Source organism: Oreochromis aureus, linkage group 4 (assembly GCF_013358895.1).
Source record: "Oreochromis aureus strain Israel breed Guangdong linkage group 4, ZZ_aureus, whole genome shotgun sequence".
NCBI classification, from domain to species: domain Eukaryota; kingdom Metazoa; phylum Chordata; class Actinopteri; order Cichliformes; family Cichlidae; genus Oreochromis; species Oreochromis aureus.
The window spans coordinates 25,152,134-25,178,131 of record NC_052945.1 but is presented as its reverse complement, the minus strand read 5'-3'; the positions used below and the strand labels follow the sequence as shown (position 1 = coordinate 25,178,131).

At 40.3% G+C, this 25,998-nt stretch overlaps 3 protein-coding genes across 4 annotated transcripts; 2 read left to right on the top strand and 1 right to left on the bottom strand.

The window, feature by feature from the left end:
• Positions 1–7,331: 7,331 nt before the first annotated feature.
• On the bottom strand, positions 7,332–14,114 carry drg2 (developmentally regulated GTP binding protein 2). 2 transcript variants are annotated; one of them, XM_031749395.2, is made up of 14 exons: positions 13,986–14,114; positions 13,556–13,651; positions 13,152–13,312; positions 11,609–11,698; positions 11,461–11,521; positions 11,074–11,164; positions 10,903–10,975; positions 9,948–10,038; positions 9,738–9,835; positions 9,470–9,546; positions 8,466–8,554; positions 8,291–8,349; positions 8,132–8,185; positions 7,332–7,848 (listed from the first exon to the last, which is right to left on the bottom strand). In XM_031749395.2, the coding sequence occupies exons 2-14, from the start codon at positions 13,617–13,619 to the stop codon at positions 7,762–7,764; spliced, it is 1,095 nt and encodes a 364-aa protein (XP_031605255.1). In that variant the 5' UTR covers positions 13,620–13,651; positions 13,986–14,114; the 3' UTR covers positions 7,332–7,761. The 2 variants fall into 2 exon arrangements, with proteins under 2 accessions (XP_031605255.1, XP_031605254.1); XM_031749394.2 differs by lacking the exon at positions 13,986–14,114 and adding an exon at positions 13,870–13,971.
• Positions 14,115–14,134: 20 nt separating this feature from the next.
• gfer (growth factor, augmenter of liver regeneration (ERV1 homolog, S. cerevisiae)) lies at positions 14,135–15,357 on the top strand. Its single transcript, XM_031749397.2, has 3 exons — positions 14,135–14,395; positions 14,635–14,846; positions 15,041–15,357. The coding sequence occupies exons 1-3, from the start codon at positions 14,174–14,176 to the stop codon at positions 15,201–15,203; spliced, it is 597 nt and encodes a 198-aa protein (XP_031605257.1). The 5' UTR covers positions 14,135–14,173; the 3' UTR covers positions 15,204–15,357.
• Positions 15,358–17,323: 1,966 nt separating this feature from the next.
• Positions 17,324–24,578, top strand: syngr3a (synaptogyrin 3a). Its single transcript, XM_031749392.2, has 4 exons — positions 17,324–18,318; positions 20,218–20,452; positions 21,868–22,013; positions 22,735–24,578. The coding sequence occupies exons 1-4, from the start codon at positions 18,217–18,219 to the stop codon at positions 22,948–22,950; spliced, it is 699 nt and encodes a 232-aa protein (XP_031605252.1). The 5' UTR covers positions 17,324–18,216; the 3' UTR covers positions 22,951–24,578.
• The last annotated feature ends 1,420 nt before the right edge of the window (positions 24,579–25,998 follow it).

Sequence of the window (25,998 nt, the reverse complement as noted above, 5' to 3'; positions counted from 1 at the left end):
GTGTGTTTGTGTGTGCGTGTCTCTGTTGGGGTGCCTTTTCAGAAGTCATCTCTCTCTCTTTCAAACACACACACAGACATAAATCACAAGATTGTAGCTCTGATAATATATATATCGATACATTCTGCAGTTGCCAGAATAATAGAGCGCGATAGGATGCCTATGATAACAATAGCATGACAACAACGACTCACAGACCTGAGAATATCTTTCACATCAGACGATATCTGCTGAAGTAATGAAACTAATGAAAAAATGACAAACTCTATTAACTCTGTTTTTACAGGAAAATTATATTATTGGGAAAAAATATCAACATTGCATCGCTTTCTTCCACATTTGGATTCTTGCTTTGAAGTTCAGCAGGTCATCTTAAACTTGGGCTGACTAGATATTTGCATTATCTGATTCACAGATGTACCTTATAAAGTGGCCAATGGCTATAATTCTAACACAACAGTTCCTGCTTTCTTTTTTCTTCTTTACTTAAATGTTTTTTTAAACAGGAAACACGACAGTTATGTGAAAACTGCATTGACTTGGTTACTTTTTAGGTTTTATTGAAATATTCCATGACTTTGTGAGCATTTCAAATTAAAATAACATTTAAAGCGAGCCAATAGGAATCAGTTTTGCTAGAAAATTACTATGTGTGTTTATCTGTTAATGATTCAATCTGTGCTTTTAATAAACAGAAATTGGGCTTGCGTGGGAGCAGAGAGAATACAATGCTGGATTAGTTTCTCTGTACTGGGCCTGCTTCTTTATGCATGTCAATATTCTAACTGATGCTTTAGACAGAGAAACAACTGGGCCACTTATTACTGGCCTTAAAAGGCATTTAAGTCACACAAAGGCAAACACACTCGTCTGTTAGCAGTCTGCCATTCTTTACCTTACAAAAGTACACATGATCAATACAAACAATGTCTATAGAAACTAACATCCATAGATATTACTGCAGAGTGTTTTATATAACTAGCTAAAACTCTATTCTTGTAGCAGCTGAGCAAACAAGGATTTTCTGACAACTGAAGTGCATTTATGAGTAGTTCAATATGTCTTGTTGTCTACAGAGACATGAAACTGCACACATTTTTATTTAACTAAGGATAAAAACATCCACAGCAATGAGACATTTGTATTTTGGAATCATATTCTTCTTAATCTTTCACAGCTAGAATATTTTTTCATTTTAAAAATGTATTTTTAAAAAGGTGAACTCTTACATATTCTGTATTCATTAAATGTATCAATCCTTTTTTTCATGGTTATGCTGTGACAGAAACATGGGATAGGCTCAAAGTGGAAGAAAATGGCTTATATCTCATGAAAATAAGAAATTCAGTATCTCAAATTATTGGAATATTTCTTAAGGTCAATGAAGGATCAAAATACAGAAATGTCCAACTTCTAAAAAGTTCATTTGCACATTCAGCACTTGGTTTGATCTCTTATGGTTGAACCAATTGGCTAAAACAATACTGTATAGACCTTTTCATAATGTTCATTTTTTTTATATCCGCCAGTATTGTCAGATAAATTCAACTGTTGTTCTCATTTGGCAACTTTTAAACATTTAGATTTGTTTGTAGGTGACAGTAAGTCATCTTCTGTTTGTTAACTTTTCACTGCAGTAAACACTGTGATAACTGGACTCTTAACACAAGTATGCAACTTCATGTAGTGAGCAAAATGAAGCACAAGAGGGCAGGAGAGACAACGCGATCCAGGCTCTCTGATAAACGCTTGAGTTCTGTATGTTGTTTTGTACGTTTGTAATTTTACACTTTTTGCTCAAATGCGATTATTCACAGTGTGGTTATGTCTGTAATTATTTTTTCTCAGCCCATAAGTCAGGTCTGTAGGTTTTTTGTAGAGTGACACATGTTTCTGGACTTTTGCCCCTGCACACCACCGCAGTAAATTTTAAATCAAACAATCGTGATGTGACTGGAGTGTAGACTTTGGGCTTTAATTCAGAGGGAATAACATTATTGTTGCATTAACATTCATAAAGGCTCAAAATAATTTAAACCATCGACTGACGTGCAGCTTCATGGACAGATGAGACCTGTGGACGGTTAAAGAAATGTAAAGTTCATTCCAAGTCTTGAGCTTGCATTTAGTAGCTCTTCACTGGAATTTTTCAATGAGGCCCAGAGATCGATGCAAATGAAAGAGCCATCAGTGGGCTGAAATAGAAGAAAATAAACCTATTAGAGAGAGATAGAAGAAAGTTTAGGAGTGGCCAAATCAATAATGAATGCACCGACCAGCACAGCAACACCTGATGGCCTGAAGGACCAGATAAGACAGCTAAAGTGCACAATCACAGAGTTATTTTCATGTCAAGAAAGACAATTTCACAGCATCTAACCAAGTCATTGTCAAAGTCTACAATCCACATCACCTGCCCAGTTCTGAAAAAAACATCTTTAGACAAATGAAACCACGTGTACCAGAACAATGGGAAGAGAGTATGGAGAAGGACAGAAACAGCTCCTGATCCAAACCATAATGCATTATCTTTAAGTCATGGTGGAGGCAATATTATGGTGTGAATGCTAACTGAATCAAATCAGTGTGGGTTTGTTTTTTTGAGTAATGTGACTGCTGATGTAAGTACCAGGAGGACTTGTGAAGTGTACAGAGTTATATTATTATTTTATCTGCTCAGATTCAGCCAAATGCTGCCAAACTGACTCCTCTTCAGAGTGCAGCTGGATAATGACCCAAAGCAAACTACAAAAGCAACCCAAAAGCAATGTTCCCTCTAAGCTGCGCACGTGCGCAATTGCGCACTGCTGGCACGGTCTCTGCGCACAGAAAATCTGTGTTGCGCACAAAAAAATTAACCTGAATTGAAATTAAAATTAAAACTTTAACAATTCTGTTTTGCAGTGTTAGTCAGTAAGTGACTGGCTTCTCCCATATTGTATTAGAACGATGCTACCTTATCCCATAGTCCAGCCAATAATGCGATTTACATATACCAGGGGTGTCGAAGTCCAGGCCTCGAGGGCCGGTGTCCTGCAGGTTTTAGATAATACCCTGGGTCAACACACCTGAATCAAATGATTAGTTCATTACCAGGCCTCTGGAGAGCTTCAAGACATGTTGAGGAGGTAATTTAGCATTTAAATCTGTGTTGGATGAAGGGCACATCTAAAACCTGCAGGACACCGGCCCTCAAGGCCTGGAGTTCGATACCTGTGGTATATACGCAGCTAATCAACGTCGCTGACAGGCTATGACAGCGTCCTTATGTGCCGACACCGGTCTTTTAGCTGGCAAAGCGGCGTGGCTGATGTGGAGTGAAGCCACGTTAATGACAACGTGTACAACCATTGGAGATGTGAGCAAGACAGACGGAACAATTGACAGAAAAAGTGTGGACTTTATACCAGTTTTTAAATTGTGTTGATAGGCCACGTAAAACCAGAGTTATGATAAAAAAATATATGCAATGTTTGGTTTTCTTCCTGAATACTGTCGTTGTTTATATTTACTGCGGGAAGAAACGGTAAAAACGGCGTTTTATAAGAAAAAAGGCACGAAAGCACTCTCCGCCTGTGAGCAAAAACAAACTCCACCCCCCCACCCTTTCCTATTTGTCCAAAAAAGTACCGTGTCGACCAATCAAAAAATGATATGGCAACGTGGCATTTAGTTGTTAAGATACGGGGGGAAGTTTTAGGAGTGACAGCGGTGTTTTGAGATGTGAGAGATTTGAGACGTGTAGCGCAAATCTTGTGTAGTTAGTGTGTAGTGTTGTCAATAGTTTTGTTGTGTGTCAGAACAATGAGGCGGCTGCTGAATGTTAGGTGTTACAGGAGTGATACATCTCCTGTTGTCAGGCCTGCAGGTATCAGGCTGTTGTTCTCCTTTAACTCATAGGGGACAGAAATTATTTTTTGGAGTGGCACAAATAATTTGTGTGGCATCAGATTTGATGCAGAACAGCTGATTGTTCTGTAAATAGTTTGAAATGTTTATTTAAAAATGCCTTGGCTGCATTTTAAAAAAAAATAGCTGCAAAAATCTTTGTTGTTTGCCAAACTGAGTTACTTTTTTGAAGAAGTAACTATATAATTAATTGCCCAGCATTGGTCATTATATACTGTACTTTGCAGACAGAGTTACAGGACTCTCTCCCAGACCACAGACTCATAATACAAGTCAGAGGTTTTTTTAAAAAGAAAGAAAGTTGTGTTTTCAAAATTGGAGTTCAAGTTATTTTTACTTCCAATAGTGTTAACATACTACACAGGTCAATGACTAGATTTTTTTTACATTTTCATTGTAAGTGGGCTAAAGCAGTTAATTAAAAGTAGTCTAACATAAATGTAAACGCTGTAATTTGATTATTTTAATAAACCATGTAACTTGGATGGATTAGATGCTGACATAACCACAGTGCACACGTCTGATGTCGCTCACAGTGGTCAAAGGGATCGCTCGGGGAGTTTGTGTGTTCGCTCAGACACATGAAAAATTAGAGGGAACATTGCCCAAGAGTCTCTCAAAGAAAGGGAAAAGAAATTAGATATTCTTCAAAGACCAAGTCAGTCACCCGACCTCAACCCAACAGAGCGTGCTTTTCAATTACCAAATACAAAACTGAATGCAGAACAACCCACAAACAGGCAGCAACTGAAGGTGGCTACTTCAATTTATTTCCAGCTTCTGAAAATGGAGGAATATTTAAAAATAGTTTAAATTCCTAAATAGGCAATCCAACACTTTTGCTTATTCCTTTGAATTAAAGTTGAAAGTCGGCATATCTTAAATGTTGGACTTCAAATCCACTATGATGGTGTTGAGAGGCAAAATTGCAATAAAAGGTCACTGTCCAAAAACCTCACTGTACCCTTCTTTAAATAAATTTTGTGAAAAACTGTTAACTGTGTAAATAAACATAGTCTACCTCATTTAAGGAGTTACAAATATATTACAGATTATTATAGTCAACTAAAACTAAGCCAAAAACTGAAAGTGTGAATGACTATTATAATAAAATTAATTAAAAAATAAATAAATAAATAGATACAGACTCTATAACGTAATTAAATGTTATTATCTAAAAAAAAATACAATTCCAGAGAGTAGGTTTAGTCTAATAATATTATTATGACTGTACAGTTCAATAATGTGGGATTCCAGATTAATGGTTAATGGTATTTTTAGTATATTTTTAGTATAAGAATAGTGAAAGTCCCTCCTTTTTTTCCCTTCCCTCGCTTGTGCTGCCCCCTGGTGGGCTGACTTTGCATACCATGGTTAAAAACTGTTTCTGAAACTAATCACATTAAAGCTAAACGTTTCCAAAGAGTAAATACTAAACTGAAACAAACAACCTCAGTCTAAACTAAAAACAGAACAAAAAATAAATATAAGAAAAGAAAAAAAATACAGACTATGATAACTGCAGTAGAGAGACAGGAAAGACTTTTAGTTTGAAAAACAGCCACACTGTCTCAGCAGGTCATGACCCTGGCCCTCATGTTATCATTGTCTTATCTCAAAGGTAAGATGCACCTTTGGTTTCAGTTAACCACAAGGTGCAGCAGTTGTGGAGCAATAGATGCTTCGGTGACTCATAGGTAACCCAATCAAGTGTTTCTAACGGTTATTATACAAAGCTGTGAAAAAAAGTTATTTAGATCCAGGAATTACAAGCTACTTCTTCCTGCTGTCGTTAACTCTCACACACTAAATGTGCTCTCTCAGCTCATTGCTTTAAACAGCTAATGAACAAGGACACAAGTCTAGCTCATGGACACCTGCACCCCACACACTCACTCATGCTTAGCCATGCCATATGGAGCCAAACAGCATCAAGTGTCATACCTGCACCACTCAGCACACACCCAGCCAACAGTACCTTTGTCTCTGCTTCTGCACCTCGATATCATCCCACCATCTCTCCTCTCCTGCTCAGGTAATTTCAAAGCAGAATGTCTCCATCCATGACACATCTTTAAGGCATCTTTAAGTACAACCCTGTCAACTCACAGCCCCTCTCTCTCTTTCTAGTATAAAGCGTCCACTCAGTCCTCGTCTCCTAGACTGAAGAGATGCTTGTGAATTTTTAATGGCCCTATTATGCTTGTGTGTGCGAGTGAATGGGGTCCATTGGCTGGGAGTCCACACTTTCTGAAAGACAAATGGTCAGCTCGCTTTGGAGCGTTGGATACAGCTATACAAACAATTCGGCTGCAAAGATGGAGGCAGTATGGGAGGGGGAGCTCAGAGGGGACATCCCCATCAGCTACTGTGCACCTGAAGGACTCATGTGACAAAAACATTTAAAGTCACAGCTGGCCTTTTGTGATAGTCTTTATTACTGTCAGTTAGACCTTTGTAGGATTCCCATTTATTTGGGGCTGTTTCTACCACTACACCTTTCTTCCACTTAAAAGGGAGTTGCCTGCGGCTTCAGTGCAAATCCAATTTGACACATATGAAGGGAAAAGACTTGCCTTTTCTCACCTTTGACCTTAAGTTTATGATGATGTAGGCATGCAGTTTGGTTCATACAGTTTTGGACAATGATCATTTTTGGTATTTTGGCCAACTTATCAACTTTTCAAACAAGAGCTTTGAAGAAAAGTGGAGAACTATTCCTGAAGACTGAAAAGGTGGTCACATCAAATACAGACTTTCAAGCTTGTTAGAATTGTTGAAACACTGTTTTTGCCTTATACACTCCATTTACACTTATGTTTGTGCATTTCAATAAATTACTGCAGCCATTTTCCCCGTAAAATATTAAAATATTTAAAAAATAAAGTGTGGTTTGAGGTTTTTGGATAGTACTATTGCTTACTTTAATGGTTACTACATACCTTGAATTGCCTAATAATGCACTTACACTGAAAACTATTAATTAAATCTTTAAAAATAAATGGTATGAAGCCCAAAATACAATCATAATTGCAACCGAAATATGAGTAACAGCAGAAGGTAGACTAAAATAGAACGGTTAGTGCTGCTACAAGTCTGCTTCACGTTTACTCAGCATATAAATTCAAAGGCATCATTGCTCTGACAATGGAAAAAGTTCACACAGCAAAACAAATAAATGAATTAAAAATAATTGCATGGTCACATAATGAATTTTTGAGCCTCATTCTGTTGGATGGTCTCTTAATGCTAAAAGGGACTTCTTCCTTCCCACCATAGCCGAATGTCACTTATCAGGATTTTCTGATTGCTGGCGTTCTTTACAAATCAGCTTGAGACGACTTTTGTGGTGAACCTGTGCTATACAAATACAATTTAACTGGATTATTATTGCTATAAATGACCAAATTCAAAGTCAGACAATAAAATGCCAAAAAGTAATCTTTACTTTGACAAAAGAAGTGTAACAAAACAAATAATAATAATATTAAAGGACACAGAAACATAAAAACTTACATGGTTTGCATGCGCCTCAAACTAAGATTGAGATAAGGCTACAAATAAAACACACATAAAAAGACTGGAAATGTTGCATGGACTTTATTCCATCCATATTCTCTCTGAATCAATGCATCTTGTGTCTCTTTATCTTAATCAAAAGGTAAAATACACCATTTTCTGTCCTTGTCCAATTCTTGTAAGGTCTTTGATTCACTGCCTCTCTTAATTTTCATATACAAAATAAGGATGGTGGGTATTATTTTGTTTTCATTCTCTACTATACAGTTTATTTTCTCCTCCTCTCCTGGCGAGTTCCTCCTCTGTCCAAACAGAAGCTTTTCTTCTTTCTTTTTACTTCTTAACAATTTGGATGACGTCCTCGTGCTCCATGATGTGCGTTAGACCCACTCTCTGAGGGCTGTACTTGGTACTGGTTCCCTAAAAGACCAACAGACACCACATTTTAGTTCCCCTTCAATCAGAGGCTTCATGTTCAAGTGTAAACTGTAAATTTATTTTCCTCTTTGTTTCAAAATGAGAATTTTGCTTTACATCTCTAGTAGAAAGAAAGTGACTGTTCTAAATGCCCTGTGACCAGGATGTCAGCAGACTCTATGCTTACTCTGGTCATGAGTACAATTGTACAGTTAGCTCAAACGGTTTATAGGACAAGCAGAAAATGTGTCTCTGAAGATCGTTGACCCTGGAAACTTGAACTTACCCAAACCAGGGCATATTTGAACTGGCTGGCTAAAGTTCTGTGGATTCGATGACACTGCAAGTATTTAAAGACAAAAATTAGACTGTGCACATACACAAAGTTTGCTTCCAACTTATTATGCGTGTAAAAGCATCTGATTTGAAAATGTGCTTTCCTTACCACATGTTCTACACTTGCTCCTCTTCTCATGATGATGGCATCATTAAAGTCAGGGCGCTCTAACAGAGAAAGTAGAAATGGGTAAATTAATTTAGATCTAGTGTATATTCATCCATGTAAGACAAAAGTGTTACAAATGACTAAGAGAAAAATACATGTGTGCACATGTGGATACCTCCTCTTTTCTTTGTATAAATGCAGATCAGAGCCAGATATTCCCACAATGTTTCCAGAAGGTAATCCAGATTCAGCTTCATCCCACAACTGAAACATACAGACTTTTAGCTCCTTCATACAAACAGAAAAGGTGTGAAGTGACTGCTCTCATTTGAGAAAAAGACGTCTCCATGAATCCCTCCAACCTTCTAATTAAGCTGAAAATGGGACCAAAGAGGGAAAATAAAAGAATTCCTTCTGTGCTCCTGCAACTACACAAGCATGAGTGCATCACAATTATATAAGTTACATGTTACAAGTTACAAGCCTCCATCCAGTTTTACTTGAGCCAGCAGGTTCAATGTGTCTGTTTCTTGTATTTTAAAAGTGACTAAAGAGACTGGAGTAGGACTGAGCCATATCATATCATTCTTAATAATACCTGTATACATTTTTATATAATATAAAAATGTCATATCGCAATATCATTGCTATAGCAACGTCGTGTGTTTAGATTCCCAGGCATGTCACCCATGATTACAATTACTTAGTAATAAGGCACTTAAAGGGAGCTACTTCAGAGACCTTCAACTTATCAAAATACTTTTTAAATGTAAACAAAGGAGACGGCGAGTGCCACTGGAGCACACACAAGCTTAGCTTCATCTGGATAGAAGTTACTAACACAACTTAAGCTGCTTTAGAGTTCACATTTGCATCATGCTCGGTGACTGGATATAATGCTGCTGCTGGCACTCAAATTAGGTGGTGTGTCATCAGTGACAGCTCACTGGAAAAGGAGGATGGAAAATATCCTTCATTTAATGACACGAACAAACACTGCTTCCTGCAAACATCAATAAAACGTTCCGTATTTTCCCCTTCATTGTCGGAAATTGCCAGGGTTATTGTAAAGTTTCTTAAAATATCATGATTTGATTTGGACTCTACTCTGGAGCCAGTTAGCTAACTGACATTTATTATGGTGTTAAGTTCTTGTGAACCTGTGCAAAGATATCTGACCTGATGACAACACTGTGAGGTCTGTGTGCTAGGCGGTCCACTTCCTCGATGGAGATTTGATCCACCTTATTGTACACCTGTGAACACAAACACACAAAAAGTCAAAGTTCAAGAGATTTGCCTAATATCTCAAAATTATTTCCCTTTGATAGAAAATTTCCAGGTTTTGTTATGAGTCAAAAAACAGAAAATCATCTCAAATCCAACAACAATCTCCCTAAAATGACAAGGAAGCCTCTAAATAAGTCCAAGGCTTTAACTGACTCACATATAGACAAGGCATGTAAACTCTGTTCCCAACAATGACGTCAATGAACTCATCTGGTGTGCAATCCTCCCTGAAGAGAACCTCTGCATTAAAGATTTCTGAGGAGCAGAATTAAAGAAATAACCAGACACATCTGTAGCCTGCTCACAAATTATGTCACAGAAATGCTAACTGGGCTAAATGTACATCAAAGAGATGCATGAAGGATACTGTATTCATGAAGTATGAGCTGAACGAGCTTCTCTGAGCACTGGGTGAGAGGAACTGTGGAGTTGAAGGAGAGGCCTCCACCTTTCTTGGGCTACAGGGGAAGAAAAAAAAGCACATTTGCACTGAAATTAATGTTTGTTTTGTAGTTTCAAAAATACCAGTGACACATAAAGTGGTCATTTATGGTACATCCTGATATCTGTAGCTAAAAGCAAAAAGCAGAATTGCACATAAAGAATCACTTAGAGGAAAACATCAAATCACTGCTTTTTGCATATAGGGTATTATTAGTATAGTTATTCAGACTTTTGCAGAGGAGAGACAGTGGCTATACTGGACAAAGGATGCTGTATATGGAGCTGCAAGGCAGGAGGCAAAGAGGAAAACCTAAGAGGAGACTCAAGTGAAGGAGGACATGTAGACAGTTGGTATGACAGAGGAGGATGCTAGAGACAGGGTTAGATGGAGGCAGATGATCTGCTGTGAACTCTAAAAGGACCAGCACTACATAATAAAAAGATTATTATAGTTAAAGTATAGTTAGAGTTATTCAGTGTTAATAATGTGCCAGTTCAATTACGTAACTCAAAGATAACTCTGCCGTCCAGGATGTTTGATATTTTCGCCTTCTCAGACAGTCAGCTCAATTTATTTAATGTGCACCATGAAACATTAACTCCGGTAACTCAAACTGGCAGGAATTTAGAACAGATGTGTTGATAAAAATATAAATATGCAAATATTTAGTGTATTGAAAATGTAGAGTCAGGGAAAAGAGCAGACTGCTGTGTTGATATCTTGCTAAACCCCTTCAGTAGTTATTGCCACCATCAAATCAACATTTACACATAGAGAACAAATAGCCAAGTGGCTGTTAGTGGATGCTGTTTACAATCTCCTTATTTCAGTTATTCCAACTGTGAGACGAAAAAAAAGACAAATATACACACTGTACCTTGAAATAAATATTTGGTTTTGTTCTGTTGAGTCTGATGCCCACTGACTCCAACTCCTTTTCTAGAAGTACCCTAAAAAAAACAAACAAACAAAGGATATGTTTGGATAAGAATTATAAATAAACACTTGTGTCCCTGAAACTCCATCTAAGCTGTCCAAACTCACAAACCTCTGAACATCTCCTTTGGTGGCATCCAACATCATGATGACAACATCTGCTGTCCTGGCAACAGCGATGACCTGCCGACCTCTACCCTTGCCTATAAGAAGTATAAAAGTTAAAGATCAGCTTAACACAACAACTACAATTTAAGGTCTTTTATTCATGTTTTTTTTCACAGTTTTTAGAAGCACTTACTTCCACAGGTATGATTTGGTTTTCCCATTCCCCACAATATTAGACACAGCAACAAAATACATGTAAAATCATATTTATCTGTTTATAAATAATTCTAACCACAACTATAAAAACCACACCCTTATACCTAAATATTAAAGTCTCTGTTCACTTTAAATTTAAAGTGACAAAATATGAAAATATAAATCCTAAGTGTACCTTGAGCAGCACCCTCAATGATTCCCGGCAGATCGAGCAGCTGGATGTTGGCCCCTTTATACTGAGGGAAAACCAAGTAAAAGAGTTTCAAGATATAGCGCTTAACACACTGTATGTGTCCAAATATTTTTAATGTAGATGTGTGTACCTCTATGACACCAGGTATGCAGGTGAGGGTCGTAAACTCATAGGAAGCAGCTTCACTTTCCGTTGATGTCATCAAGCTAAGAAAGGTGGACTGCAGAACACAGCAGAGAATGAAAGAGTCAACGTTAGTCAAAGTCGGTGTTTTAATATGTTACGCAGCCTTTTGAAATGTTTGCAGTGTTACAAAGGCAAAGGGAGTTATTCTCTCTCACATGAAACACCAACTGTGTACTCCAGAGATCTTCTGTTAGTCATCTACATCACCATGTAACACACTTGCATAATGTCCACATAGCAGCTAGTATGACACACCTCCAACGAACGACCAGCTGCCCCAGATTGTCAATTTTGTTTACTTGCTTCAGCCACCAAAGTGCGCCAAGCCTTACATGTGAATTATACTTCTGCATCAGATCTATGCCATAAACAAAACCCCATTCTAACCCTATGCTTCAACCTTCTACATAACCTGACGTTCACCTGCGGGGACAGCAAGTGACCCTGACACCCTCCAAATCATCTAAGGCAACACTGAGGCCTTCCCAAGCCAGCTGAAAGATGGGCCTCACACCTCCTCCCACGCCTGAAAAACGTCACCTAAGTAGGGTCCAGGAGGCAACCCAGTCAGATGCCTGAACCATCTGTCCAGAGCTTGTGGCCACAGTGGAGGATCAGAACATGAGCTGGTAAATCAACAGCTTTACTTTCACGATCAGCTCTCTCTTCACCACAACCGACTACCAGTCTGTTATAGTACTGATGCAGCATCAATTAAACTGTCAATCTCTCGCCCCACTATTCCCTTACTTAATAGCAAGACCCTGAAATATAATTCCCACTTGTCCCAGCTTTGGAGTGAGCACTCCACATTTTTCTGGCCGAGAACCATGGCCTTGGACTTGGAAATGCTAATTCTTTATCCATTGCCTTGTACTTGCCTTGGCTGCAAAGCTCCCTGAACAAGCTCGAGGTTGCCACTCAATGAGGCCAAAGAATATCATCATCCAGCAGAGACGAGATTCTGAGACCACCAAAGCAGAGACCCTGGGCCAACTGGCTATGCCTATGAATTCTGTCCATATAAATTAAAATCAGACTCACCTTAACACTAATTTAAAACAACAAATAAGAGTTATGGCATGCAGCTAAATTTTATTTTGGCCTCACCTTTGTCATAAGGGCTAAGCAAGCAGAACAAACTGGACTGAAGGGTTTTTTTAAAGAGACAGGACTTAAAGCTAAGCCCTTCAGAGGGTGACAAGAGGTGTTACTACAAAGTACAAGCAAACATTAATGCTCAAAATTACCCTTTTTAAAGCCTTTAAAAGTTATTCCAGAAAAAAATTCAAAATAAATTAGGATCCAGCAAATGATCAGAATAAGGCATGCTTCAAGGAAACCTGAACATACTAAAATTTACCCTGCTTTCTCGTGCTAGGATTATGGAGAAATAAAGACATTATTACAAGAAGACAAGCACAAACTCCTTTATCTTCTACTTCCAGACAAGAGGAAACAACCCACCGTCCACCATGTTGACATACCTTACCCACAGAGGGGAAACCGATGAGAGCGACACGAGCATCTCCTGATTTCATGACATCGAACCCCTCCCCTTTGGCCCCTGCTGACTTGGAGGGCTCCAGAAGTTGAGCTCTGTATTTGGCTAGCTTGGCCTTGAGCAAACCCAGATGGTACTCAGTGGCTGGAAGTAAGAGTGAATGGAAAAGGGGAATAATGGAGCTATTAATGTTGCAATTAAAATAACAGCAATAAAGTTGTTTTTAAATTGTACTTAACATATGCATAAACAAAAGGTGGAAATAAGACTAAATATTGATTCGTCTGGAGGTGTAATGCAACACTCATAGCTGACAAACACACACAGCTGGGTACAAGTTGGTCCATTGTGGCGCTAACAGTTAGCTCTGCGGATTCTCCCTCTCACCTTTGTTTTTCTGTGTTCGAGAAATTTCTTTCTCTATTTCCGCGATTTTCTCCAGGATTCCCATGGCTGAGGTTCAGACAGGTGTCAACACTTACACTGTTAAAAAAAGAGCAGCAAATAAAAAAAAAGAAACGTGTCACTCCAGAGTTGTTAGCTTTGTTAGCCGCCCGGCTAACCGGGCAACTAGTAACACTTTAACAGTTGAGAAACAACAACAAAAACAGCGAGTGAGGATATGTCAAAGCAAGCGAGCACCCGAATGCAACACGGGTAATGTCAACAGCTTAAATTATTGAAATACTGTAGAAAATTACACTTTAGCAGAGGACACACTCGACAGCATGCACAGTTAACCGACATCACCAACCGGAACACGGTCCGTTCCAGTGAAATGTCCGGGAGGAAACAAGAAAACTCGGGAAACTTTTACCGCATGTGTCGATGTCGTTACATCAGCCGGGGAAGTGCGCTGCTTGTGACCATGACACCGTCGGCACGGTAGAGGAAATATTAAAGAGCATTTATCCGTCCACTAAGAGGCATTGGCATTTTAAACAGCTATACGTCCATGCCTGTCAAGTGTTCAGTTAGCGGTATTAGCTTATACGTAAAGCAAACATGGCTGCGCCCACAGGACCGAGAGGATCACAGGTGCCCTCTGCGTTTGAAGGATTCCCCTTTCCAATAGCTGGCAGACCACCGGAGGACAGCTCCGGTAAGGAGCAGGAGCAGACCGGGGATGTGAAAAAGAAGCCATGCAGGGCTTGTACGGACTTTAAATCGTGGATGAAGATGCAGAAGAAGCAGGCAACAACTGCTGGTGGTGGTGCTGCTGCACAGGTGACACGATGGAGTCAGGCTGGAAACTTGACAAATTACTTTGACAGTGTAAAGTTTATGATGTCGTAACATTGTGATTCACTGTTTTAAGATTTGGTGTGATGGCAGCCAGCAAACTGGAGAGATATCAATGATGTAGTTGTGATAACCAAACAACCATAAATCATTCATTCACACGGGGCAGCAGGCCACTAGTCTCTCTTGAATTAATCAGATGACTGTCTGTTTTGATCCTGCAGGAGACAAAAGCTGCAGATTCAGAGCCACAAGATCCCCAGTGTCCGCTGGACAGGGAAGAGCTGGGCCGCAGCACGTGGTCCTTTCTGCACACTATGGCCGCGTATTACCCGGATCATCCATCTACCACTCAGCAGCAAGAGATGGGGCAGTTCATCAACATTTTCTCCAAGTTCTTCCCGTGTGATGAATGTGCACAAGACCTCAGGGACAGGTCAGAACCACACGAGTGCCGCCAGATTTAATGTACAGGGCTGAAAGTCACACATCGGCACTTGCGCACATCTTCACACATAAAGGATCTTAGAAATGATTCGGGATGTTTTACTCTTTTATTTACCAACCTCACACTTTCAGATGCTTTAGGATGAAATGCCACGATCACCAAACCACATTTCCTCTCCACAGATTGAAAACCAATCAGCCGGACACTAGCAGCCGCCACGCTCTTTCTCAGTGGTTCTGTCGTCTTCACAACGACATCAACGTCAGGTTGGGGAAGCCTGAGTTTGACTGTTCCCGTGTGGATGAGAGGTGGAGAGATGGATGGAAAGATGGCTCCTGTGATTGAGTGATTGTGCTGAGAGAGATTTGAAGACTTGAGTAAACCCCGTCGTCGGTATAAAACACCACTAAACTGAGCTCATGTTTGAGTGTTGGGTTTTTCTGGTTTTGTTTTAATATAGTATAATTAATCTATTAATAAAATTAAAGATTACATAATAGTTTTCCTCAGTGTTTCTTGAGTTCAGATCTTTTCAGTTCAGTTTTATTTGTAAAGCACTAAAACATAAAAACTGTTTTCTGCAATATTATAGAGAGAAACTCAAAACACTAAACTCAAGATTCTGGGTTATATTATAATCCTTTCCTTGTTGGAAGTGCTTAACCAGGTATGACTCTCACTTGACCATTAGAGCAAAGACACCTGTGCATTGGTCAGTTATCACCGACCTTCAGTGCTGTGGAAACATCTCCAGTCATCATTTCTTTATATTTTGCTTCCCAAGAGCCAGATTTTCTTGTAATTTTTCAAAGTGGTCCTGAGCAATAGTTCTCCAGGCTTTCTGAAAGTCTTTCAAAGTTTATCTTTGGACATCCAAAGAAGACCTGTGAATGTCCTTCAAGAAACCTGGAGAACTATTAATGAAGACTACTCAAAGCAGGGGTTGGGAACTCCAGGCCTCAAGGGTCGGTGTCCTGCAGGTTTTAGATATCAGCCTGGGTTAACACACCTGAATCAAATGATTAGTTCATTACCAGGCCTCTGGAGAACTTTAAGACATGTTGAGGAGGTAATTTAGCCATTTAAATTGTCTGTGTTGGATCAAGGATACATCTAAAACCTGCAGGACACCGGACCTTGAGGCCTGGAGTTACTCAAAGAAAAGACAAGATAGCTGCCTAAGAGAGTTCAGACTGTGTTGAAGAATAAAGGCAGTCATAGCAAATATTAACTTTCATTTTGTCTTATATACTAAATTTTCATGTATGTTTGCATGTTTCAGTATATCACTGCACCTATTTCCCATTTTCCCAGCAAAATATAGAGAAATGAAGAGTGGCTCAAGACTTTTGTTAAAGTACTGTAAATTTTGGACCAGTAAAATTACTAAATTTCTATCATTTCATTTTTTACTATACACTATGTAGTGTTTTGTCTGCTGGTCTGACAAAGTAAGCACTCAACAGAAATCACTAGACTGTGTAAACATATGACAGAAATGTGTCTGTTTTCCAGAGGGATTAAAACATGTCTAATAAAAATGATTGCATTTGTGAAAATTTAAACACACTGAATCAAAGGACTCTACATTAAAGCTCTTATTTTGAAGAGTTCTTATATCTGTTTTAGTGATCATTTAATTTTTTTTTCTCTATTTGTGCCATATTCTCCTGTCGTATCAATCTTTAACCTTGTCTAGAATTATTTCCTTTATAACCCCAGTATCATCACACATTCAGTTTATTTCCTCTAACATAGACTGTTAAACTACAGAAGACATTAGTGACTTCTAGTGGTGACAGCCATAAATGCACTTCATTGTATAAATCAACACATCTACTGCTTCAGTGGCCTTTCTCAGAACACTTTACATAAAACAGTTCACTGAATATTAAAAATGGCACATTTGTTTTTCTCCAGGTGTAACAATATAATATTTCTTAGTATTCACAATGCATTGGTTGTACAGCCAAGTTGCATTTATTTAATTTATGTAGTATTTATTGAGTCACAAACCATGTGTCCTCAGGCAGTGTACATACATTTACCAGGAATGACATGTAAACCTGTGCTGGGATTTTTAGTAAGGCTGATAATGTTGATTTTTATGGTTCAGTCATCATCGAGGATTCATGAATGAGCAAATATCCCATGATGAGACACTTGTGACTATACTTTCTGTGGTATTTGGCATTCCTGCACCATCATAAGACTTTTCTTTATTCCATATTTCATAATCGCAGAGCGTTTGTGACTGGGGTACACACAGTCTCACCCACTGTATTGTTTAGAGCCTGCTTAGCTGGAGGCTAACTTATATGAAACTCCTGGAATAGTTGTAAACCTGTAGATTTAGATGGTGCTCAGGACAACAAAGACATATGCTCTAGTTTAGGAGATTTAAGGAATGTTTACTAGTAATTCAAAACAGTAATTTTGTAGAATAAAATCCAGTTCATCCACGTAAAATATCTGAGGCTGATTCATACTGAAAGTGCCAAAAGCTCCTCGATATTCACTGATTGCATTACCAACAACCAAGCTAACCTTAACCTTTTTAGCAGACGATAAGTGGTGATGTGTGCTTAACATTACAAACATGCCTTATTTAAACCTCCTAAACAGAAAGCGTGAAACACTAAAATGGAAATCCCACAATGCATCTGTTAATTTGAAATTTACAAGAAAGGCTCTATACTTAATTTAATGTCGGACAAACCTCCACAAGCTCCCAGAATGCATTGCTGTTTGTAGAAGTTTACTGTATTTTTTAAAATACAGCATAAATAATAATAAAATCATGTAATTCTTACAGTAATTTGTAACAGTGCTCTTTAATAACCTTATCCCAGATGTAGTTTCTTTTCTTTTAAACTTTTATTTGTTTACATAAAGTTTGCCCAAAGATTTTGGAAAACTATGGCAACATAAGCTGTCCCACACGCGTATTGTGTACTCTGTTTTGCAATTATTAATCCCACTAACCTACTGCAAAAGCCCTTTGAGGTCAAACATAAATGTGTATTTGATTAACCTGTTCTATTTTGAACCAACAACATTGGTCCAAGTGGCCTCCATCGTTTTATCCCCGCTCTCACGTGCTATCCTCCTATAATTTTATTCCATTATCCTGTTTTATTCCTGTGTAACAACATTAAAGTGAGCTCTGGCATAAATGGCCTATCCCGCTCGTCCGTAGCGTGGGCACGTTCTGGCTCCTGCACGTTCTCCACCGAGCGCCCGCGCGCCGTTTGGGAGCGCGCAGGACCCGTCCCTACAGCAGCGAGCAGCAGCGCATCCATCCTGCCGTGGAGCCGGGAGCGTGGAGCCGCGAGGAGCGCACACTGAGCGACAGAAGATGGACGGAGTGGGATCGTTCGGAGCGGGCCGGGCCGGGTCCACTATCGACCCGATTACCTTCGCCAAGCAGCCGCAGACCATCCTCAGAGTGCTGTCCTGGGTGAGAGCGGGTTTTCACGGTGCTGCCGTGTGTGTGTGCGGGGGGTGGGGGGGTCCTCTCTGTTGTCGTTGCTGCGCGAAACCAGTGACGTGTTTTCCCTGTAAATACAGGCTCGAGAAATCCACCAAAAGCTGATAAGGATGCGGTGTAAATGGAGACATGAAATCAATGTTAATGCTGGGGGTGATTTACAGAAATGTGCTGTACAGGGTGTAACCAGGGCCTGGTGCTTATCTGACACCGTGACCAGTGATTTCACTACAGATGTGTGTTTGTGTGTGTGTGTTTGTGAGGTGTAAACGACCTCTCCTCACCTATTCTCTTTCCCTTTTTGTTTGTTTGTGTTTTTCTACATGCCACCTGCCAGTGTTTAACAAACACTGAGCAGCAGACCGGATTGTGCTGAAAATAAGAGAGGCATATTCACTCGTCAGCATTCACGTTTCAGGGCAATTGTGCTGCTTATTTACGGCCCCATTCACCTACCACTTCTTACTTATCATTTCACCTGTCGTTTACACTGTTAAGTCACAATTTTCAGCTCATGATTTTGCTGATTTACCCCTACACTGCCGTCGCCGTTCGTCATCCCACCTGTGATTGGTCCGCGATCGTCGTTACGCACGGAGGGCCACGAGAAGCTTCGTGCCCTGATGTTTCGTGTAGGCTAAACGCATCACCTCTGGGTGACACAGAGAAGGTCTTCCTCGGTGGTGCCAGGACCTCCAAAGGAAGCCATTGAATCGTATGCAATTAATGTCATCATCATCACGTGATTTTAAAGAATTTGACTGGATGCAGAGGTTGCCACGTCGCGTTAAGATACGCGCTGTGATGTACTTATGCAGAAAAAGCTGCCTCACTTTATAGCTGTGGCCACTCAAGATGGAGCCTTTTAAACTCTGCTTGATATACGTTAAGGTAGCTTTGTGCTTCCAGCCCCATGTGACTCAGGTACTTTCCACCACTGCAGTGGCAGTTTACAGAAGACAGTACACCAGGAATCTATTTCAGGAGGAGGGGGAAATGAATTCTTGTCTGTAGTGGGAATCCACAGTAAACAGGCAATTAGGTTAATGCCTTTTCCTCTCATATTTTTGGACAGAAAAAAAAGCTGTTCCTCAGTTAGAAATCCCACAGCAGACTGCAGGGATTTTTTTTAATTAAGGAAGAAGCGAATCAAAGTTTAGCGCAGGCAGGTAAAAGGAGAAGCCAACCCTTAAAAAGACATATTGTTTTTAAGCAGCTTTTATTTTTTATCACGACGATTCACTAAAAGCACCCGAGTGTGCGTCTGCTCAGATTAAATCCACACATGTGATTAGTTTAAAATGTGGACCTGACATTATTCCTTTGTGTGTCCCCTCCACCTCTGTCATATGACCCACAAGCCCCCCCAGTACGAGTGCATTTTTTCTTTGTGAGTGTGTCTGTCACATGGCCCTATTCTGCCATCGAGTGTTAGTCAGCTGATCAACAGAGGGAAGAAGAAAGGCTGAAAATGAACTTGAGAAATTAAAGTTGGAGGGTGGGAAAAAGAGAAAAAGTTTATGATAGTAGGTTTACGTGCAGTTACACACACACTGCCTCGGGACTGTGCAATTCTTTAGGGGAAGCGAAGCATCTTCCTCTTCAGTTGGTCAGAGAGAAAGAGGGGAAATTAGGTTAATGCCTTTTGGTTTGAGTATGCTCAGAGAGATGCTTTTGAGTAGTGTAGCCACAATCCCGCTTCCAGTGAGTCTGCAAGCAGTGTTTGTTTGCTGGAAAGACAGAAAGCTGAAACAGTATCGCTTTAAATGGTAATCTGTTTTTGTTGTTTTCTTTAATCTAGCTCTTCCTTCCTGTCGCTCACTTTGTTCTGACTCTCACTCCACCCTCTACTTTCCCTTCCAACAACAGATATTTTCCTTGGTGGTCTTCGCCTCCATCGTGAACGAGGGTTACGTCAACATGGGCAGCGAGCGCCTCCACTGCATCTTCAATAAGAACACAGACGCGTGCAACTACGGCGTGTTCGTGGGCCTGGTTGGCCTGCTGGCATGCTCCTTCTTCTTCCTGCTTGACTACAAGTTCTCCTCCATCAGCTCTGTTAAAGACAGGAAGAAGGCTGTAATGCTTGAGATCGGCTTCTCAGGTGAGGACGCGGACATGTGAGGGGAAGTCTTGTTCACAGACACAAGCAAACAGGGAAGGCACAGAGCATTTCTTGCAGGCTGTCCGGGTGTGTCGGAGTTATGGCAGCTACAGGAAGTGATTCGTTTTTAAAACGTCTTGCTGTGAGAAGAAATGAAGGAATAAAACAAAATACATCATCACTAGTGTATAATGCAGAACCGCGTAATGGGACTGTGCACTGGATGTTTTTGGAAAATGTATTTTTGATCTAAATGGCCACCTGGGCACTTCATTAGGTCCACCTTTCCATCATATCTGCCAATCGCATGGCAGCATCTTAGAGCATTTATGCATGTAGACATGGTCAAGATGACCTGCTGAAATTCAAGCCTAGCACCAAAATGGGGAAGTGACTTTAAAAGTGGCATGGGCATTGGTGTCAGCTATCTACTGGGAATTTCCCGCACAACCATCTCTCGGGTGTATAGAGAATGGTAAAAAAAAAAAAGAGTAAATATCGAGTAAACAGCAGTTCTCTGGGGAGAAAAATGCATTGTTGATGTCGGAGGTCAGAGGAGAATGACAAGACTGTTTTAAGGTATGCGTAAGAGCATCGTAAGAGTTGGGCTACAGCAGCAGAAGACCACACTAGCTGTCAGCTAAGAACAGGAAACGGAGGCAACAGTTTTCACGGGGTCACCAAAATTTGACAAGGAGATTGGAAAAACATTGCCTAGTCTCATGACTCCAACATGAAAGCATGGCACTGTCCTGTATTGTGTCAGCTGTGGTGTAATGGTGTGGGGGATATTTTCTTGGTACTCTTTGGGCCCCTTAGTACTAACTGAGCATTGTTTAAATGCTACAGCCTACTTGAATATTGGTGTTGATCATGTCCATCCCTTTATGACCACAGCACATTGTTGAATCTGTGCCAATTAGAGTTAGGGCAGTTCTGAAGGCAAAATGGGGTCCAACATAGTACCAGCAAAGTGTACCTAAATGAGTTGGTTGATGAGTGTATAAAACCAATTATATACATTGTAATAAGTAACTAGCATTGATTTCCTGGCTCAAATCAGAGCTGCACTTTGACAAATCACAGGCTGACCACTGAATGCCTAAATGGTGTGAATCTGAAGTGAGTGAACGAAGCCTGGAATCACGATTCAAAAGGCCGGAGTTCCCCCAAAATACCAAAAATGCTACAGATAACACCTTGCTTCTTTATTTCAAATAACATTCAAAGGAATGAAACCTGTGACCCGAATTTAAGTTTCAAATAGTATTAGGGAGTATTTTATGTTTCTAAAAGAGAACAAAGAAGTGCTTCCAGTCCAAATATTTGAGAAATCAACGCCTACAGGTGTTCTTTCATCTATGTGGAACGCCAACCTTGAATAAACTATTAATTGCTCTGCTGGTTTCTGACAGGTTTCTGGACCTTTCTATACTTTGTAAGTTTCTGCTTCCTCGCCAATCAGTGGTCTCGGACTAGAGCTGAAGAGCTGCCACTCAACCAAGGAGCAGATGCTGCTCGGGCAGCAATCGCATTCTCTTTCTTCTCCATAATCACCTGGGTAAGCCCCTCCAACCACCAAATAGCAAAACCACCTTTAACCCCAAGAGCTGAGGCTGGACAACATCTTTCTGTCTGAGTTGATTCCATGGCTAAAGTTAATTATGAAACTCCAGCAGCAACTGGCCTTATGTGGCATTGATGGACGTATTTATTGAGACTTTGGATGTCTGCGAGACTTTCAAAAAGTTTCATTTTCATTCATTTTCCTAAATACTGCCTCTGACATTAGCTTTATAAAATATAAATAAAAACTAATTAGAAATTACAAAACTGTAATAACTGTCTGGCTCACAGTATACCAAAACCTGCTAAAGCACTTCTGTGATTAGCGCATGCTGCAGTGTGGCTACTTTAAATCTAACTGTAGAAATGTTATTTGTTTTAAGGCTTTTCTGTTGGACTCTCTCTTGGCTTCTCCTTGAAGTTTTATTGGTTGACATGATGGGCTGTTTTGTCAGCTGTAAACTCAGTTCACTATTTCCCCTCCTTCTTTCTGACATTTTGTTGGCACAGACAAGCTAGCTAGCTTGTATGACTAGCTAGCTAGCTTACCTATAAATTAGCTGGCTTTATTTCTACTAAATTCTATAAAATAAATGACAAAATCATGCTTTTTAAAACCTTTGTTGCTAAAGTGTAGTTATAATGTACTTTTATGATACTTTTATGATTCGTAGACTCACTTTTCCCTCTATGTCGCCCTTTTCCCGGTCCTCCAGGCTGGTCTAACTGTGCGTGCGGTCCAGAAGTATCTGCTCGGCACAGACATGACACTGTTCACCACCGAGCACATGGACGGAGGCGCACCCACCCAGCCATACCCCTCCAACTCTCCGGGAGGCGGCGGCACCACCACCGAGACCACGGAGACCTACCAGAGCCCACCATTCACCGAAAACAACGCAGCACCCACATACCAGGTTCCCATTTACTAGAAAGGATAGACCTGGTGATGGTGGTGGAAGAAGAAGAAGACGACAGGGGAGAGGGATGCAGATAAGAGGAAACTGCTTTCTGTGATGTTACACATGCAGTTGTTTATGTTGATCCGGGCTGAGTTTTCAGTAAGCGTTGAATTAGCGGCCTCTGATTCCTCATTTCTTCCTCTTGGTACCTTTTCCTTCCCGAACATTCCAGTTTTATCGTCACTTTTGTACACCTCTCTGTGGAGCAAGGCCACAGCACAGGTACGAGAGCTGATAAATCAAAAAGAAAAACAAGTGGAGGAAATGTAGAGCAGGAGGCCACTTTTGCCGACTTCAAACGCAATTTTGACAAAAATAAGTAAGAAAAAAAAGTGATCAACAAGTCAGTGACTCCACCACAACAAAGCAGTATTAGATCCCTAAAAATAGTGCAGGAGGCACTCGCATCCAGAGAGCACCCTTGTCTTATTCTTTTCATTTATTCCAAATCCCCTTTCATGCCAAACACTGCAGGGAATCGTTTTTCTTTTTCTTTTTTTTTGGTTGTTGTTTTTCTTTTTTAGCTAGAGTCTGGTCTTTCCTCGTATGTTCCCTGCTGCAGTTAGAAACCATCATCTGCATTAAATCTGCATGTTTCCAAACTTAGAGATCAACTAAGTGCCATACTGTACTGTGTGTTTCAGACAGTGACTTAATTTAGTAGTTTTCCACATGCTGTAAAGAAAAGAAAAACAAAAAAAACAACGGCAATGTTTTTGTGACCAAGTGCAATATTTCACATTCTTATGTAAGTAGGTAGATGCAGTAGGTAAACTAGTTTAGGTCAATTTCAGGCACTGTCTCAAATCACATGCAATTCTTTGAATTGTGCTGATAGGTCTCGAGGATCTGACCACCCTGGTGACGTTTTGCAGGAAATGGAAGTTATATCAGATGATCAAAGCGCTCCAGAGAGAGAGAGAAAGAGGGAATCTCTCTTCCATGGAAGCTGAGCTATTATAAATATAATTACAGACGTTCAAAACCTGCTATATCATCCTTTCAGGCATGTTTTAGTCTCCCTTAATGAAGTCTATTGCACATTTTAAAGCAAACGGGACTCACGGTGCAAAATATAAATGGTACAGTGTCACCCTGAGTGAGCCGGTGTGATTTTGGGGTGAGCCTGATTACACTTAAAATTTAGTGTGGAAACCTTTATCCTTATTGAATCACCATTCAATCTGGTATATTTCTGTGCCTGGCATGAATGGATTATTAAATGGACCTAATGGGCTCCTGCACTGGAAGTGATTATTAATCCTGGAAAGTCAGTCACATGACTATTAAAAACACACACACACACAAACTGATCAGGAGTTCGGGGGGAGGGTGGGGGCTTTTACAGGCTGTGCCCAGGGGGCCTTTGTCTCACAATCAATCCACGGTGCCAGGGAATGTATTCAGTGTGTTATTTGAGACAGCGCCCTGTGCTGACTGCTGTGTGCACAAAAATCAGGAGAGTGGGAGATATTCTGGGTAAATTATGTAGGTCTGTTTATGTTTACGTTTTAGAAGCTGCCAAACTGCCCTGTGTTCTTATTGCCGTCTTCTGATTACCACGTTACTACTACGTTACTACTATGTTGTTAATAGGATCTGGGGGGGTCTCAGGCAAAAGAAAGAATATAGTTGGGGGGTGTTACCGATCGCTCACTGGCTAATTCATTGATCCTGCAATCCTGCCATATTAAGGAGAGAGGGGCGGGTTGGGGTGTAATAACTAGTTGCCATGACGACAGGGTTGTGTGGATGTCGGTCACCAGGGACCCTGATGTAGATAGTACCCATGCCAACCATGTCGGTGTGTAGCGGTGTCTGTGCTGTGCTTCGCGTGCACGCTCCCATCAGTGAATCTGTGGTGTCGTGTGGTGTGTGTGCGACCGTGTGAGTGTGTCCACGTGCACCATCATCGTGCACGAGGGACGTGTAAGTGTGCACGCTTGTGTCCAAAGCCGTGAGTGTGTGCAGTCAGTTGGGTCCTGTGCTGCATCGACGTTTTTTTTTTTTTCTTTAACATGCATTTGTCAGAGAGGGGGACATCACGAGCGTGCTACGATATTTAATCATTTCGCCTCGGTAAAAACACTATTTAAGCTCAGTGTCACTGTTAAGGTATACATAATGCAAAGCAAATTAACTGGGCCAAATCTAAAAAACTTCTAGTTAAAGCGACACACATGACCAGTCGAAAGCCTTGCTTGCTGTTCTAAGTGTAAATGGTTTTCTCTGCTGCAACAGGACAACTGAAGCAATCGTCATAATAAGGAAAGAAAATAGTTTGTTATGTATCGAATGCTGCGTCACTCTGACTCTGATAGGATGTTTTAGAAAGACTGGCAGCATCGGCGAAGCTGACAGGATCATTTTATATGTTTGTAATCGCAAATGTATCCATACCTTAAATTAACTTTCTGATTCCTCAGTTGTAGTTTTGCACAAGTGTGTACACACATCTAAAAAAAACTTAAAGTATTATTAAAAATCCAGATCCGGCCCTTGATTTCAGGGACTGGAGCTACAGGAAGCCAACAGACTGAAAATGTTAACTCTGTAGATATGTAGTTATAGAAAAAAAACTCTTATTCTGCAATAAAAGTATTTCTGTGTGTCCTCAGTTCCAGCACTCAAATGAATAACACTGATCTACCTGTGATCTTTAAAAAAAACTGTTTTACTCACCTCACAGTCTGTCAGCGCGTGTTAAGTTAAGCATGTATTTAAAACTGAGGGATAATCCAACAGTCCTGTCTGTCAGAGTTTTATTTTGGGACAGGGTGCAACGCCACTGGCTGCTGGACTACAGCTAGAATAGGGGACAGGAGGAGTACTGTTAAATCTATTTGTAAGAGTTAAAGGACTACACTTTGTGTTTTGTCTGTGTTTTAGCCCACCAGCTGCAAATTGTGCACAGATTCCCTACTTTTCACACGGGCTGGTCTTAGTTTATTTGAAAATGCTTTGACTATGGTCTCACAGAGTCCAGCTTGGTTTATGTGTTACTTGTTTTTTCAGATT

Coding starts and splice junctions, on each gene's coding strand:
- gfer (XM_031749397.2), top strand. CDS start 14,174: ATGGCTGCGCCCACAGGACCGAGAGGATCACAGGTGCCCTCTGCGTTT. Junction 14,396..14,634: donor GTGGTGGTGCTGCTGCACAG/GTGACACGATGG, acceptor TTGATCCTGCAG/GAGACAAAAGCTGCAGATTC. Junction 14,847..15,040: donor GCACAAGACCTCAGGGACAG/GTCAGAACCACA, acceptor TCCTCTCCACAG/ATTGAAAACCAATCAGCCGG.
- syngr3a (XM_031749392.2), top strand. CDS start 18,217: ATGGACGGAGTGGGATCGTTCGGAGCGGGCCGGGCCGGGTCCACTATC. Junction 20,453..21,867: donor GCTTGAGATCGGCTTCTCAG/GTGAGGACGCGG, acceptor GGTTTCTGACAG/GTTTCTGGACCTTTCTATAC. Junction 22,014..22,734: donor TCTTCTCCATAATCACCTGG/GTAAGCCCCTCC, acceptor CCGGTCCTCCAG/GCTGGTCTAACTGTGCGTGC.
- drg2 (XM_031749395.2), bottom strand. CDS start 13,619: ATGGGAATCCTGGAGAAAATCGCGGAAATAGAGAAAGAAATTTCTCGA. Junction 10,976..11,073: donor ACCAAAGGAGATGTTCAGAG/GTTTGTGAGTTT, acceptor TGTTTTTTTTAG/GGTACTTCTAGAAAAGGAGT. Junction 10,039..10,902: donor AACCAAATATTTATTTCAAG/GTACAGTGTGTA, acceptor CTTCCCCTGTAG/CCCAAGAAAGGTGGAGGCCT.